The sequence below is a fragment of the Eucyclogobius newberryi genome, unplaced genomic scaffold (assembly GCF_026437365.1).
Source record: "Eucyclogobius newberryi isolate DKJ021-1_F unplaced genomic scaffold, fEucNew1.0.hap1 SCAF_5, whole genome shotgun sequence".
In the NCBI taxonomy this organism is placed as follows: Eukaryota; Metazoa; Chordata; class Actinopteri; order Gobiiformes; family Gobiidae; genus Eucyclogobius; species Eucyclogobius newberryi.
In genome coordinates this window covers 11,198,623-11,214,904 of record NW_027316167.1, presented here as the reverse complement: position 1 = coordinate 11,214,904, position 16,282 = coordinate 11,198,623, and the positions used below count along the sequence as shown (strand labels likewise).

The window sequence follows — 16,282 nt, the reverse complement described above, 5'->3', positions numbered from 1 at the left end:
CTATGGGTTTATGTGCCTTCATTTAGAAACATTAGCACCTGACCTGTTGTGAGTGTGGCATTTTACCATTTAACTCCAGTCAGACATGTCGCTTGCAACTGGTTTTAGAGATTTCTCATCAATAGAGTTTCAAGTCTATGATGTAAATAAATAGAATTTCTTCACTTATTTACATGTGTCCGAGCGGTTATTTAAAAGAGACAGAACAGAGAGAACTGCCACATTTAAAACGGTAAACAATGGGCCATCGAGCCAACGTTAGAACAGACAAAAGCAGCACAAAAACATATACGTAAAACAAGTAGAACAGTAGGACATATTTACTAAATTACACATTTACAATGGTTTTAGTGTTCACAGGTGTGATTTAGTTTCAGCCACGCCTTCAGTTCAGTTCAGTTGGGCAGGTTCAGTGTTCCAGATGTGTGGGCCTTTTAGAGAGAACAAAAGTGGTCTTGCCTTTAGCTGGTCTACAGTCTGTGGTGACACCGCAGGGATTAAACTTCTGAATCATGTTACTTACCATTTCTGGAGCTGTTTGTACAGAGAGGTTACACTGGCCCCACACAGTGACCAGTGGGAGAGGATCATTGCATGGAAGTAAAAGTTGGCAGTGTGAATGAACAGACAGAAGCACTTCAAATGATCCTAATAGTCGTAGGTTTATTTTCTAAATGTCCTTCAATTTTTAAATGGATGTCTTTTAAATCCCGCCTGAAAACATACCTCTTCACCCAAGCCTATGTCCTACCCTACCCCTAGCCCCCTCTACCCCACTGTCTACACTTCTACCCCCTGTTACATCCCCATCATTTTCTTTATACTTCTTCTGTCATGTTTATTTTATCTGTTCTTTTTTGATTGTGTACATTTTTGTGTATTGTGCGTGCTGTCCCCCCTGTCTGTAAATACCCCCCCATTTTTGTATACGTCAAAGCGTCCTTGGGTCATTGAAAAGCGCTATATAAATAAAATATATTATTATTATTATTATTATGTCTAGGATTACTCCAAGAAATGTGACTCCCTCAACAATTGGATTTTGATTTAGTTTCCTGATTACTCTATCTTGCCTTTATTTAATTTCAGGTGTTTTATTGCTGAACGGAAACATGCATTCTCACTGTGACTGGGGTCGCCTGTCTACAGATCTGACTTGTAACTTGGCCGGGCAGTGTCACCTGCTTGTGGAGTGAGATGTGAGGCGTATTACACAGTGCATCAAATGGAGTGGCGTAGATTGATCCATTTTCTTCCACGGATTAGTCCCTCCAGCGTGTCTTGGGTCGTCCCCAGAACAGATGCAGTCATACCAAAAGGACCAATGGCCAAAACAACAACCTTAGATTAAAAACATTACATAATTGTGCGCTGTTAACAAGCTATTTATGTTTTATGTAAATTCTGAAAACTAAATGGCAATGATAGCGCTGTAAGGACACGGTGCTAAATCAAGATGGATTGAGCTATTGCCCTTAACAACACAACTTTTGAATCCTTCCAAAACCAATTATTTATATCTTCACCCCCAGCAGTGCTCATTTTATCTGCCCGGGACAGCTTTGTAAGAACATTGGAATCATGCTGACAGTGCCACAGCACCACTGCGTTTTACTCATTGCACCATTCCACACCGTAGAGCGTTGAGTTCAGGGGACATCGTTGTGTTTGATATGAATATTTATGTCTTTATAATTATTCATTACAGTCTCACGGCACCTGAGTCCATAGCTGCTCCTGTTTGCAGGACTTTGTGAATGAAATGCACGTTCCTGATGCAGCGTAGCGTGGTTCCAAAGCGTGTATCCAAATGATCAAATAAATAAATGAAAAATACAAATTAGTACTTTCTTTTACAGCAACATATAACTGAATAACAAACTAATTAATTCTAAATAAAGGTGGAGGGTCTGCCACATGTTTCACTCCATGAAGATGTTATAGTTTTGCCTGAAATGTTCCACAGTATGGCATTAAACAAGCAGCTGATGCCACCAAGCCAAGTTACAGGTTAGATCTGTGGAGCGACGAGCATGCTCAGTGTATTTATTTTTTTAAACAATACAAATACTGACAGACCAAATGCTAGCGATTTAATAGTTTAATGCCACACTGCGGAACAGTTCAGGCAAAGCTATATCTTTTTTTGCCTAGAATATAAACAAAACACAGAACATGACACAGACAAGGAACATACAATCAGTCCAAATTCAATCAAACGAGTCAATTTTAAAATGTAGTGAAAAAGTCCTTAGTTGTTGGTTCAGTCTGTGTCCGGCTGTACCTGTTTTGTCTTTGTAGTTGAGCAGGAATTGTTTTGCCCTGACAACAAATAGTGTGTAAAAGCCACGTTTGTCAAAATTACACTGCAACCAGGAACGCTGTTAACATGCTAGGTGTTGTTAGCGTTATTGTGACAGAAACGCTCCACCCTCGTCCCTGAAAGTTGTGTAAATGTATTGATTGATTTATTTCAAGGACAGTGAATATTCATCAACAAATGCATGAAAAGCTATTTTTGTTTTCACATTTTATTACCATAAAAACAAATTACAGTGTCTTTATTTTTTAATTCTATCACAAATTTGGCACAAATTGTGAGGACCTTCGTCAGTAAACCAAACACGTCTCAGATTTGAACGGTGACAGGTTGTTTTCTGCTTTATATTGATGGTTTATGACTGACTGCAGTTCAGATACTGTCCCGGTGCGTCATGGGAAATGCAGTGTTATCTGGTAGCGCTTGCAGTAGGAGATACTTCACAGATATTCTGGCACACTCACAAACAGGATGCTCCTCACTCGAGACACTAGGAATCACAGTATTATCTGTTTTCTTACCCTTAGTTGTTATCAGGATCTATTCTTGAGCAGACACTGCCCTCGCCGGTCGCCTTTGAACCGCTGTGTGAGCCTCTGACACCTCAGATAGCACCTGTTACATAAAGAAATGCAGTGGTGCTCATAATAGGGTGGTGCTTGGTAAACTCAGCTGGGACAGGGCAGTGAAAGGAAGACATTGACGTGTGTTGAATTCAAGTGTCACTTTTGCAGTCACTATTTTCATTAAAGTGCACCATGTACGCACACTTTTCTGGAGGAGTGTCACCTGCTTGTCTACAATGAGATGTTATTGCTTTACCTGAAATGATCCACAGTATGGCATTAAACTTGTGGGTAACACTTTATAATAGCTGCACTTAGCCGTTGTAAAGCATGAGGAAATAGTCTTTTAATGAACAAATAGTTAAATTGTGCATTAATACCCATTTATTATGAATTAAGTCTCTGTCTATGTTTAATTCCAATTAAGGTGTAGTTGTTGTAAAGTGGTATCAACTGGCAGCCCAAGTTACAGGTCAGATCTGAGGCATGGCAAGCCCACTCAAAGTAAGAATGTATGTAATTTCAAATGATAATTAAAGCCGCAAGCGGCATCCAACGGCCCTCGCGGGCCGCCGGCCTTCCGACTCTGCGCTTTTGACTTGATAAAGATGGCGCCCTTATTGTGTTGAATTAAAAAAGAACTTGACAGACGGCGACACATTGGACATGGCCAATCCAGTGCAAATCAACACAAGTGTCAGTCAAATTTGCTGCGCCGCCGCACAGAGACCGTAGCACTTGGAATAAAAATATGGATAACTTTTGCTGCCCCGCTAGTGTAGATGATATTCCCAAAGTAAAGCTTGATCGAGCTATTGCCCAGGGAGGAGTTTGTTAAAGTGTGAAGCGTAAATGTGAACATTTCAAGGATTTGGCGTTTTTCCCATTTGTGACAGTATATTTGCAGCTCCACGGCACAGAGACCGTACCACTTAAAATCAAAATATGACTAATTTTTGATGCCCCGCTTGTGTAGATGATTCTCCCCAAATATGAGTTTGATCGGGCAATCGCCCTGGGAGGAGTTCGTTAAAGTGTGAAGCGTAAAAATGTGGTCATTTTAGAGATTTCGCTGTTTTCCCATTTCTGACATATATTTGCGGGTCCGCCACACAGAGACCGTAGCACTTAGAATCAAAATATGGACAAGTTTTGATGCCCCGCTTGTGTAGATGATATTCTCCAAATATGAACTTGATCGGACAATCGCCCTAGGAGGAGTTCATTAAAGTGTGAAGCGTAAAAATGTTGTGATTTGAGCGATTCTGCGATTTTCCCATAAGGATAACATGGGATATTTCTGTCATCGCTACGGTTACGCCGTACAAAATATGACTTTGGCTCTCATACTTTTATGATCAGGATGGCAAATTAGAATGTTGTTCAAAATATCATGTCATTTGGAAAAACTCAATTGTTTATAGGCCACTCTGAAGGCCAAATAGTCAGAATTCTGGGAAACGTTTGCGGCTCCGTCGCACAGAGACCGTAAAAGTAATCCTTCAAATTTGGATAACTTTAGATGCCCCACTTGTCTAGAGGACGTACACCGATTTTGAGGTTGGTGGGCAAAACGCACTAGGAGGAGTTCGTTAAAGTGTGAAACATAAAAATGTGGTAATTTGAGAGATTTTGCGGTTTTCCCATAGGGATAACATGGGAGGTTTCTGTCATCGCTACGACTACGCCGTAAAAATTAAGGCATTTGTCTCATTGGGTTTTTTGATCGGGATGGCCAAATAGAATTTTGGGTAAAGTTTAGAACATTTTGGTAAAACAAATTTTTGACCTTCAATGTTAATTCAAAGGTCACTCTGTAGGGGGCGCTATCAGGCCCATTTCAATTTTGTCATCATAAACTGGTCCAAACTGGATAGTTTAACAACTGATTCAAATTTGGTCCAAATCGGACTCGTTTTGATCAAATGGGAGCAATTTTTAGATTAGCATTATCCCAAAATAAGTTGTCCAATTTTGTGGCTGCGTCGCACGTAGACCGTAAAAGGTATCCCAAAAATTTGGATAACTTTAGATGCCCCACTTGTCCAGAGGACGTACGCCGATTTTGAAGTTGGTGGGCAAAACGCCCTAGGAGGAGTTCGTCAAAGTTTGACGTGAACAAAATGGCTAACTCAGCTTTTTTTTCATTTTCAAAGAAAGATGGCGGGCATAGGGTAAGTCTGGGGGCGTGGCCACAATAAAAAAAAAAAATTGTCCTCAAGAGAGGAATGCGTGTCCCGAATTTCGTAGCTCTACGGCAAAGTTGACCCCGGGGCGTCTCCCATAGGCGCAATGTATTTTTACTTTTGTCGGTGGCGCTGTCGCGCCATTTTTTGACGAAAAAAAAAATGGCGCAGAAAAAATCTAATTTTTCGCCGATTCTGAATTTTGGGCAAAGTTTGGTGAGTTTTTGAGCATGTTCAGGGGGTCAAATTAGAGCTCAAAGAGCAGAAGAAAGAAGAATAATAATTAAAGCCGCAAGCGGCATCCAACGGCCCTCGCGGGTCGCCGGCCTTCCGACTCTGCTCTCTGCATTTTACAGAGATGGCGCTAACGCAATTGTCTAAGAACTAAGACAGCGACACATTGGACATGTACAATGCTGTGCTTAACCAGTGCAAATGAACACAAATGTCGGTCAAATGTGCAGCTCCAGCGCACAGAGACCGTGACACTTGGAATAAAAATATGGATAACTTTTGATGCTCCGCTTGTGTAGATTATTTTCCCCAAATATGAGCTTGATCGAGCTATTGCCCACAGAGGACTTCATTAAAGTGTGAAGCATAAATGTGAACATTTCAAGGATTTGGCGTTTTTCCCATTTGTGACATATATTTGCGGGTCCGCCACACAGAGACCGTAGCACTTAGAATCAAAATATGGATAACTTTTGATGCCCCGCTTGTGTAGATGATTTTCCCCAAATATGAGTTTGATCGGACAATCGCCCTAGGAGGAGTTTGTTAAAGTGTGAAGCGTAAAAATGTGGTGATTTGAGGGATTTCGCGATTTTCCCATAAGGATAACATGGGATATTTCTGTCATGGCTACGGTTACGCTGTACAAAATATGACTTTGTCTCTCATACTTTTATGATCAGGATGGCAAATTAGAATTTTGTGCAAAATATCATGTCATTTGGAAAAACTCTATTGTTTATAGGCCACTCTGAAGGCCAAATAGTCAGAATTCTGGGAAACGTTTGCGGCTCCGTCGCACAGAGACCGTAAAAGTTATCCTTAAAATTTGGATAACTTTAGATGCCCCACTTGTCTAGAGGACGTACACCGATTTTGAGGTCGGTGGGCAAAACGCACTAGGAGGACTTCGTTAAAGTGTAAAACATAAAAATGTGGATATTCGAGAGATTTAGCGGTTTTCCCATAGGGATAACATGGGAGGTTTATGTCATCGCTACGACTACGCCGTAAAAATTAAGGCATTTGTCTGATTGGCTTTTTTGATCGCGACGCCAAAATAGAATTTTGGGTAAAGTTTAGAAAATTTTGGTAAAACTAATTTTTGACCTTCAATGTTAATTTAAAGGTCACTCTGTAGGGGGCGCTATCGCGCCCATTTCAATTTTGTCATCATAAACTGGTCCAAACTAGAAAGTTGAACAACTGATTCAAATTTGGTCCTAATCGGACTTGTTTTGATCAAATGGGAACAATTTTTAGATCTGCAATATCCCAAAATAAGTTGTCCAACTTTGCGGCTGCGCCGCACACAGACTGTAAAAGGTATCTCAAAAAATTGGATAACTTTAGATGCCCCACTTGTCCAGAGGCGAGCGCCGATTTTGAAGTCGGTGGGCAAAACGCCCTAGGAGGAGTTCGTGAACAAAATGGCTAACACAGCGTGTTTTCATTTTCAAAGGAAGATGGCGGGCATAGGGTAATTCTGGGGGCGTGGCCACAATAATATTTGTTTTTTGTCCTCACAAGAGGAATGCGTGTTCCGAATTTCGTAGCTCTACGACAAAGTTGACCTCGGGGCGTCTCCCATAGGCGCAATGTATTTTGACTTTTGTCGGTGGCGCTGTCGCGCCATTTTTTAACGAAAAAAAAAATGGCCCAGAAAAAACAAAATTTTTCGCCAATTTTGGGTAAAGTTTGGTGAGTTTTTGAGCATGTTCAGGGGGTCAAATTAGAGCTCAAAAAGCAGAAGAACAAGAAAAATAATAAAAATAATAATATTTTTAGCAAAAACAATATAGCCGTTTCCACTATAACAACAAATTATACATCGTTTGAAAGCTCTAAGCCTTCCCGATGCCGCCATGGGGTGGAATCATCATTACGAGCGCTTACGCGCTCGTCACTCCCTATTCCGTCGGGATGCCCCGCCCACTCCCCATAGACTTCCATTGATTTGAGCAGATACAAGCATGGCCCATGCCTGCGGCATGGACTCTCGCGTACGGGACGATGCCAGGAGGGTTTTTGGAGGAATGCAGCGCTTCGCGCTGCTGTTGTAAACAATGAGTGAATGGGCTACGCCCATTCACTCATTGTTGACTTTTTCTGTCATAGCAGGAGTAAGTATGCATGATCCATGCCTTCGGCATGGGCTAGTTCACTGTACTTGCCAGGGGCGACGGGGTACCAAACATGCGGGCTGCGCCCGCATGTTTGGTCAGGCAGTTGCAACGCTGCCTTCGGCAGCGTTGCGGGAGCAATAGGCCCTCCGCCCTGCTGGGGCTCGGGCCTAATAAAACACTGCAATAGAATGAGCAAGATAGACTGGTTTCATGCCATGCTTTCATGACATTCCAGACAAACCACTGCAGCAGGTAGCGGATCCTACTCAAAAAGTTACAGAGTGCACAACACATAAATCACCTGAACAATAAATTAGCATGACAAATAATACTTTTAAGAATGGAAGGATCGGCCGTGCGTGTTTAGGGACATTGTAACGTTGCATCAAAAGAGTTTTCAGTCCATCCACCACAGACTAAATATCACGGTCCATGCTGTCCACAAACTGCCACGTTTCCCTACATTGTTTTGACGTGTGCAGAAGAAGAAGTGTACAAAACTATAATGCTCAAGGCAGCATAAGCAGGATCTGTCGTGAGCAGAACACACTGTAAATGTGGCGCCAGGCTCACTTAAGCTGTCAGTGAGAGAATAGTCATTGCACCATTTTTTTAAACTCATACTTTATTGACGATGCCCTTGCTGTGTCATTTTGGAAGTCGGTGTTGTATTTAAGATGGAGGCAAAACATCAAAAAACAACGAAAAAGCTACAACTTAAAGCACATTTCTGACAGATTACAACAATATCATCTGATTGTTAAAAAATGAAACTTTTGCTTACTCAAAAACCTTCAAGTCAACCCCGAATTTGAACATTAAAATTATTGCGCGTGGGCTTAAGGTCTGATCGTGTAAAGCCCTGAATCCACAGCAGTGTTGTTTTAAAGCTGACTAAGCCTTTTCTTCTCTGCCCGTCTTTGGTTTCATCAGAACCCACTTCGTCTTTGATCACAGACAAAGACAAAACCTCGCTGTTAAAACCGCGCAGGCGAACAGATTAACACGAACCTTTTCTCATTATCGGTAGTAATTATTTCAATACGTATATAATGGTAAAATAGTTTCTCAATTTCACATTAGCATGGTTCGGGAACAATGGTACAAAAGTATAAAAATGTGCATAATAAGAGTAGTACTAGCATCATCTCATACAATTAGCTTTATAAAACCTGTAGGAAACGGTCTCTGTTTGCACTTCACTTTGATTGGCTGAATCCGCCTGTCACTCACTCAGAGCATGTGGAAAGTGACAAAGTAAAATAAAAAGAAAAAACTTGCAATTTTTTGGTATTTGTGCAGTACTTACAGAGGATACTTTTTACTTGTACGTCACAAGATTTTAGAGCAAGTATCTGTACCTTTGACATTCATGACTGGACTGAAAAGTATACGTTTCTTTATGGTTTGACATTTGACTTGTATTTATACTTCAGTATTTTCACATACGTAGATAGTCTCACGTGATACCTTTACGTAAGTACGTATTTTTTTAATCCATCTGTACCTTTACTTAAGTGACGATTGTGTACTTCTTCCAACACTGTCCTTATCAGTCAAGATTTAAATGTTTTCATTTGTCATGGTAAAGATGTTGAATACCTCCCTTTAATTATTTGAAAAATGTTGAATTAATAATCTTCTCGCAGCACTTAGTCGTGAGTCAGCTAAATGTTGGACTTTTGCTTAACTAATAATCCATCATCAGTTTTATTACCGCGGTCTTCGGACTCAATGGGCTTCGTCCTTGATTCGTCCTGATAAGAGCCACAGTACAATGGCATATCTGTCCACACTGTTTAAAGAGACACACAAATCATTATGAACTTATTGTAGAAATATTACCATTGATTATTAATGCATAGTCAAAAAACACAAACGAATGAAGTCATACTGCTACTAAAATAAAGCAAAGCCACAGTAAGATATTTACCGACAGAAAAAAATGATAACCAACCACTACTTTTAAAAACATGTAACAAAAATTATATCTAGACTTCCTAATGAGTCTAATAGGTCAAGGGCTGGGCAGCTAAACCAGGTCTAAACCAGGACTTTGTTGATCTGAACTATATTTCAAACCCAGAGAACTGGCTGCTGTGGATCTGACAATGATTAAGTGACAGGAATTAATGTTCAGTAACTGAGCGCTATTAAGTTTAATCATCGACTTGGTAATGATCAGTATTAAATCGTTTCTCGCCCAATTCTTGATATTATTTATGCATAAATTATACTTCTTAGAATTTTCCAGTTAAATGCTGCGGACTTCATTTCTTTGACACGGCCCCTCCAAATCCATTAGTCGAACAAACAGCTGCGATTGTTCAGTGACGTGTTGAGAACAGCTGCGCTCACGGTTTGGTATTTGCAGAATAAAAACATAAATTCTATTGTCTGTAAACAGCCCCGACAGATTGTTTTGTTGCATTTACCAGCAAGTATTTAAAGTCAATATCCATACAGCTCAAATAGCTCAAAGTTTACTCATTAAAGTACGATTGATTTTGCTTTATGAAATAAATTTTAAAAAATGACACTTTCAAACAAGAAATCCCAATCCATATGTTAAATAAAACCTAAACTCTTGTTTTCAATTATTCAATTCAAAGTGCTGGAGATGGGTGCATCGAATGCAATATGGAACTTTCCAAGCAAAGCAATAACATCTTCATGGAGATAATCAGGTGGCGTAACGAGCTTTTTGCAACAGTGTTTCCTAATTGATTGAGTAATCCTCAAGTCTCCTACTGCTGAGTGCTCAGGAAAAGACCTGTTTTCACCTATCCTCTATCCCCGTTCACAACTTATTTATGATTAATTGAAATGATTAAAACTCCGGGTGATACATAGACTTCTGAAATGTTACATCGCAATTTTTCAACAATAAAAACATAAAAAACATACAAATTTTAAATCTGCTGCTTGTTACAGTGAAATGTCGTGAAGAGGCGGAGCTTATCAGATCAGACATTTTTAACAGGAAGTCAATGGAGCTCAGAATCAGAATTGCCTTTGTTTAATAATGGTGAACAAGATGTACAAACTACAAACTTGCTTCTGCGATATGGAGCAGCATGAAACAATGGATAATAAAAGTAAAACATATCAATGATTTATATTACTAAGTCATTTTAAATTAATATTGCAGTGTATGTAGAACAAAATAAGAAATGATGATCTACTTAGATCCACGTTGATCTACGTTAGAGTTCAAGACTAACTACCCAAAATTAAAGCACAATTCGACTCTTTTACGTTAACTATTTCATGCATGCCATAAGTAAGCAAAAATAGGTTTGGCCCAAGAAAAGAACTTTCACTTTTCATGTAGTAAAATGATTATTAGTTGTATGTATTTTCTTTAATGGCTCTAAAATAATCTAAAATAAATCTAACGTTTGCTAATCAGACAGTTTTTGACATGCCCATTCCAACGCGCCTTTCCAAACATTGCTTTATATTATAAGCTAAGCACAAATCAAAATGAAATATTAGCTGCAATGGCTGTGGCGCTCTGGTTTGACTGCCTCCTCCTGCTTAACTCTGCAAACACACTTTATGTTTACATGCAGTGACAGATCCCTCTGCTCTGACATAATGAGCTGGCCTTCTGTTAGAGCTATAGGGTTTACTCACACACTCATTTAAAAGTATCAGAAATTCCATCTGCTGCACTCTGCACTTTCCACTTAATCATGTTTTTACATTAACTCGGAGCAAAGGCTGGTCTGATCAATGGTGAGGGGGATTACGCCGCCTCCCTCGGGCCGGGTGGACATTAATTAGACTGCACTTATGTGCATAATGTTAGGGCCATATGCACCTTTAGATCTCTCTGCAGCTCAATAGTATAGACCTGTATACATTTTGAGCACTGTGAAGTGGCACAGAGTTATCTTTATATTGAGTATTACCTTGATTTTCCACCAGTGCCTTGAAGAAAAATGTAGTTAACTAATTCACGTACTTATTTACTGTGACTAAAGTGACGTTTTGGAGTGCCCTGAGCAAATTTATGAAATAAAAAAGGCACAAAATGACCATTATTGAATAAAGCACCAGACATAGTGACAGCAAGAATATTTAGTTTGATAACAGTCTCTTCGATAAAGTTTAATGATGTGTCGCGGCATCTTTCAACAAAAAAATCTGCAGCCACTCAAAAAAAAAGGTTAAAAAACACAGTGTAAAGTTTATTGCCCCATTGAATGAATGTGAAAGTTAGGCCCTCAGTGACCATTCAAGGACATTGTAAACTCAGTTCTTTGTGGGAAAAAATCAAACACCTGCCTTAGCTAACTCATTTTTGCTCAAAAACTTATAAGAAGGAACATGAATCTTTCACTCTTTGAAAAGCAGGTAACACCGCTCTAAAGTGCCTCTGACAGGTCGGACCACTCACTAAAATGCAGTTAAGATAAATATATGTTGAATGTAACAAAAAAGTATAAAAATGTTTTTATTTGACGAATGAAAATTAGCGCCTTTATTTTGTCAACTTAATGTTAAGTAAGTCAAAAAAGTTGTTTCTTTGTGTAAATCATGCATCATCCATAGTATGATGTCACTTACTGTCATTTACTTCCAATTTTTCAATGTTTTCTCCACAAATAGCCACTCGATTGGTGTAAAACTATAATTTATACGTACAACAGGAATAAATACCCCAAATAAAGTCAAAATTAGAAAATCCTAAAAACCTGTCTAACTTATTTAATAGTTGTAAAATACACAAAACCCAAAAAGCATAAATACTATATTTTACTGCTTTTGCTGTGAAACATAGCCTGGGACCACTTAAATAATGACGCTTAATGGATTGCTATTGCCTTTGCATCTCCAAACTAAAATGCATCCTCAGTCAGTTAAATTGTACTGTATATGTGAGTTTATTGCTTCAATTTGAACTGTAGTCAACTCTGTTTTTGAATATTGCACTATTGTCATATAGAGAAAAACATCTGGTGTTTGGGGAGCACATAATGTTTCCTTCCAAAGCTTTGCCGTTGTATAACAAGTTTTTCTTTAACAGAGTTTGACGCACGAACATGCGAAGAACTATTACTATGACTGCTCTGGCCAAACGCTCATAAAGCTCATGTTGTTGGCTAATCTTTAGTAGATCCACACATAAAAACAATAGTTTTTACTCTTGCCTCATTTGGAAACACTGCAGTATAGGATTATGACATCTCTAAGTGAACATGGCCTAAATGTTCTGGTCGTTGTGAAATCTTAAACTGCGCCCTAAAAACACGTCTCTGTGTGTTTTTCCTAATCCAAGGTCAAGCTGAAGTCCTGCGCTTCACATAAATCACAGAGCAGCGCTGTAATGAAGAAGTTTGCCTGCTAAGAGCCCGTTTAGAGGCGCTTCGGAAGTCAAGTGCCGCGCCGCGCTGCCTCTGGGCTGTTTCTGTAACTCATGGTGCCACATTAACTCTCATTTTCCTCACGATTGAAGCGGCTGAAAGCTGAAGGGCCTCGGTCACAAAGCAGTTGTTCTGACTTTATGTACCGTGATTGTATAGTCATGATGAAAGTGTTGAGTTAGGTGCGTCAGTATGCTATTTGATCACTGCAACCTTAGAAAATGTGTCGAAAAAGTATGCATACACTTTAGAAAACAACTTGAAGTGAAAGTGATAATCATATAAACATAAAGAATTTAAAGGATTATGCTTGATAGTTATGCGTTTTATCTCTTTTATTCATTCATTCATTCTACTTTTATTCTGGACTCAAGGTACATCCAGTATTAGTTATAGGATGATTTTAGTAGTATATGTATTTTGTCATTTATATTTTTACATTTTAAATCAACCAAAACAGCTTACTAAAAGAAACACGTCAGTAGCAAGCAGTGGATTTAAAAAACAACAACAAAGTGCTTAAATGGCTGCACAATTGCTCCTGAATCCTAAGTATATTACCGTTTAATTTTTTTTATTTTTTTATTGCAGAACATATTAAGTGTGCTTGGTCATGTATTTCGGCTAAAACAGATATTTTTGGAGCAATGTCGTCTTGAGTGGGACAATAAAAAATACTCAAATACGCATGGAAAGCACTAAATAAAACTTTTAGAGGGTAAACGAGAAGGTAAACCACGGTTAAAAACTCTTAAGATCTATTTAGCATAATATGAGTCCTTTAAAATGGCCCTATTGCACCTGCACAATGCTCAACTTTATCTACTTTGCTGTTAAAGCTTTGCATAACCAACGTCCTTAAGATAGAATTCTGTTGTTGCCATCTTTTCCTGCTAATGTCAATATACAAAACAAGCTTTGTATATTGACCTCTTTGTCCTTATTTTCAGAACAAAACATGTTGCATTCTACTATTCATTCTTCTATCAACTTTTTATTAAGAATATTATTAATTTTACACTGCAGTAATGTAAATGTTTTATTTTGATAAGGCATTATCTCAGGCCTGCTCTAAACATAGTGATTGCACATTTATTGAAGTAAACAAGCCGGTGTGCCTTTTCCAGACAGATGGAGAGCTTCAGGTACAGCGCTAATGTTTGTAGACCTAAATTAAAGGGCCAATCAATGTAAGACACCAGACAGCACATTTGTTTGGCTAATCCCAGAAGGAAAAAGACAATAGAATAGTTTACTTTAGTCACTAGTTATCCACTTTAGACCATTTAACCTCGAAACTTTTCCAGTCTGACCAGTGCAGTGGGATCTTCCATGATTCATCGCAAAGGCCGAGAACTCTGAGGAAATCCTACGGTCCCATAAACCACTCACAGGACAACATGTGCCTGCACTTCACTTCAGCAATATTAGTGGTCAATTCTCCTCCACTAAAGGCAATGAACGCCTTTATCTCTAAGCTGTGGAGTTTATGGCCCGGTTAATCGTTAAGCAATGCCTTTGTGTCCCAGAGGATGGAGCAAGGACGTGTGTGACACCCCTGGTTCACTTTTCGAAGGGTTGGTCCACTCTTTTAGCCAATGGGCGGTTTAAATATATGCAAAGTACAACCCTGTGATGGAGAGTATAAAGGTAGGCCAAGAAGAGCAAGCCAGGCCTAAACTTGAAATCAATAACCTTACTCAAAGCACTGGATGTCTCAAGACTGAAGACCATTATTTGTTGAAGCGTTCTAAGTATTTCCAATGGAGAGACGCAAGTCAAACGGCGGGGAGCATGTTAACGCTGCCTATGATCCAACACTGGACGAGCCCCCGAATTACGAGGAGCCAGTGCGCACAGTCCGGCCCTCGGTGGTGAGCGCGTTTGGCCACGATACTCTGGACCGGGTGCCAAACATCGACTTCTACAGGAACGCGGGCAGTGTGAGCGGACACAGGCAGGTGCGGCCTTCACTGCAGGAGCTGCACGACGTCTTTCAGGTTAAGGTAAGAGCATTTTGGTTATTAAATGTTTCGATTGACATGTCTGAATGCTAATGTTGTGACTTTGTGTGGCTTTGGTGATTTGAAGTCCCTGTATTTAATAAAATGAAACCAGGACTAATTTATGGACGATTTTCAGACCTCAGCAGAGAATAAACCAGGTCAACATTTAAACCAGAACCAAAACCTGGTCTTTCCTCGGACTGAATCAGGACATAAGTCAGGACTCCACAAGCACCAAACCAGGACAATATTGGGATCAACAAATATTGTAGGAAAGTAGGACTTCAGCGAGGCAATGAAAAAACAACTCAACAATATATGGTTAATCTAGGTCTAGGTCAATGGGACTTCAAGGCAAGGAACAAACCAGGTCCAGATTGGAAGCAGAACCATCTATGGACCTGGACTAAAGCAGGACTGAGACAGAATTAGGAGTTCTCAAGGATCAAACCAGGAGAAAATTGGGAGACTGAAGTGGGCATAAACTAGGACACGGGTCTTTGAGAGGGCAGGGATTAAACTAGTCTATGTTTTAACCAGAACCCAATCTTGGTCTAACTTGGACTGACCCAGGATTAAAGCCGAACATGGACCCAGGACTTCTCTGGGATCAAACCAGGACATAGAGTAACTGAGACTAAGACTGAACCAAAGCAGGACTGAGCGTTGTGATTTATGGTCTTGTAACAAACGGTTATTATTGCTCTGAACGTCCTTCGGATCACCTTGTGCAAGACTGCCACTGTTCACTTCCAAATGCACTATTGCTTTATGAGTCACAGGAGCAGAGATACTTTCCTCAAATATATACATATACTTTCTGTGCACTTTACAAGATGCTTTCATAGACCAACAATAAGAGACCCATCCTTCAAGGTCGCCCGGCAACCTGTGGGGACCCATCTCCAGATCTTGACCTCAGCTTGGTCAGGACCACCGTAGCTGGAGGATTTTTTTACCTATTGTGCCTATTATGGGTAGATACGCCTTAACTCTAATCTATTATATGTCTGTGAAAGCATTTTGTCACCCGAGGCCTGTGTGTGCATCGACTCCAAAATCTAAACCTCTTTGTGCCTTAGAGAATACCATATACTATTACACAAACTTTAATTACTTTGATAACGTGTGCCATCATTTGCAATCTGTGCGCTGTTGACATCATAAACAAAACCATTCGTCCCAAAATAGAACTATAAAGATCAGGTTATGTTTTTGGCATTTTATTGTTGCTGAGCTTTGTACTCCGGGACAACCGTGACTCATGTAATCCTGCCTGCATTGTTATTTACCCAGAATCAATAAAAGTTTATTGGTGTTTAATTATTCGACCTCGTTCTCGGCTCGGACAAATACAGCTAATTATCACTAGCACTAGCATGTTGTTTGTCTACGTGCACAGTTGATATGGGAGATTTAAAGCATTTTATTGGGCCCTGATAAAGCTGTTTGTTACAAAAGACGAGAGGTCG

The 16,282-nt window shown here is 39.7% G+C and overlaps 1 protein-coding gene across 2 annotated transcripts in view; it reads left to right on the top strand.

The window, feature by feature from the left end:
- Positions 1-14,465: 14,465 nt before the first annotated feature.
- Positions 14,466-16,282, top strand: part of slc12a1 (solute carrier family 12 member 1) — a 32,744-nt gene continuing 30,927 nt past the window's right edge. For both annotated transcript variants that reach the window (XM_072464812.1, XM_072464811.1), the window contains exon 1: positions 14,466-14,810. In XM_072464812.1, the coding sequence (XP_072320913.1) occupies positions 14,568-14,810 (243 nt within the window). In that variant the 5' untranslated portion in view covers positions 14,466-14,567. The remainder of the gene's footprint in view (positions 14,811-16,282) is intronic.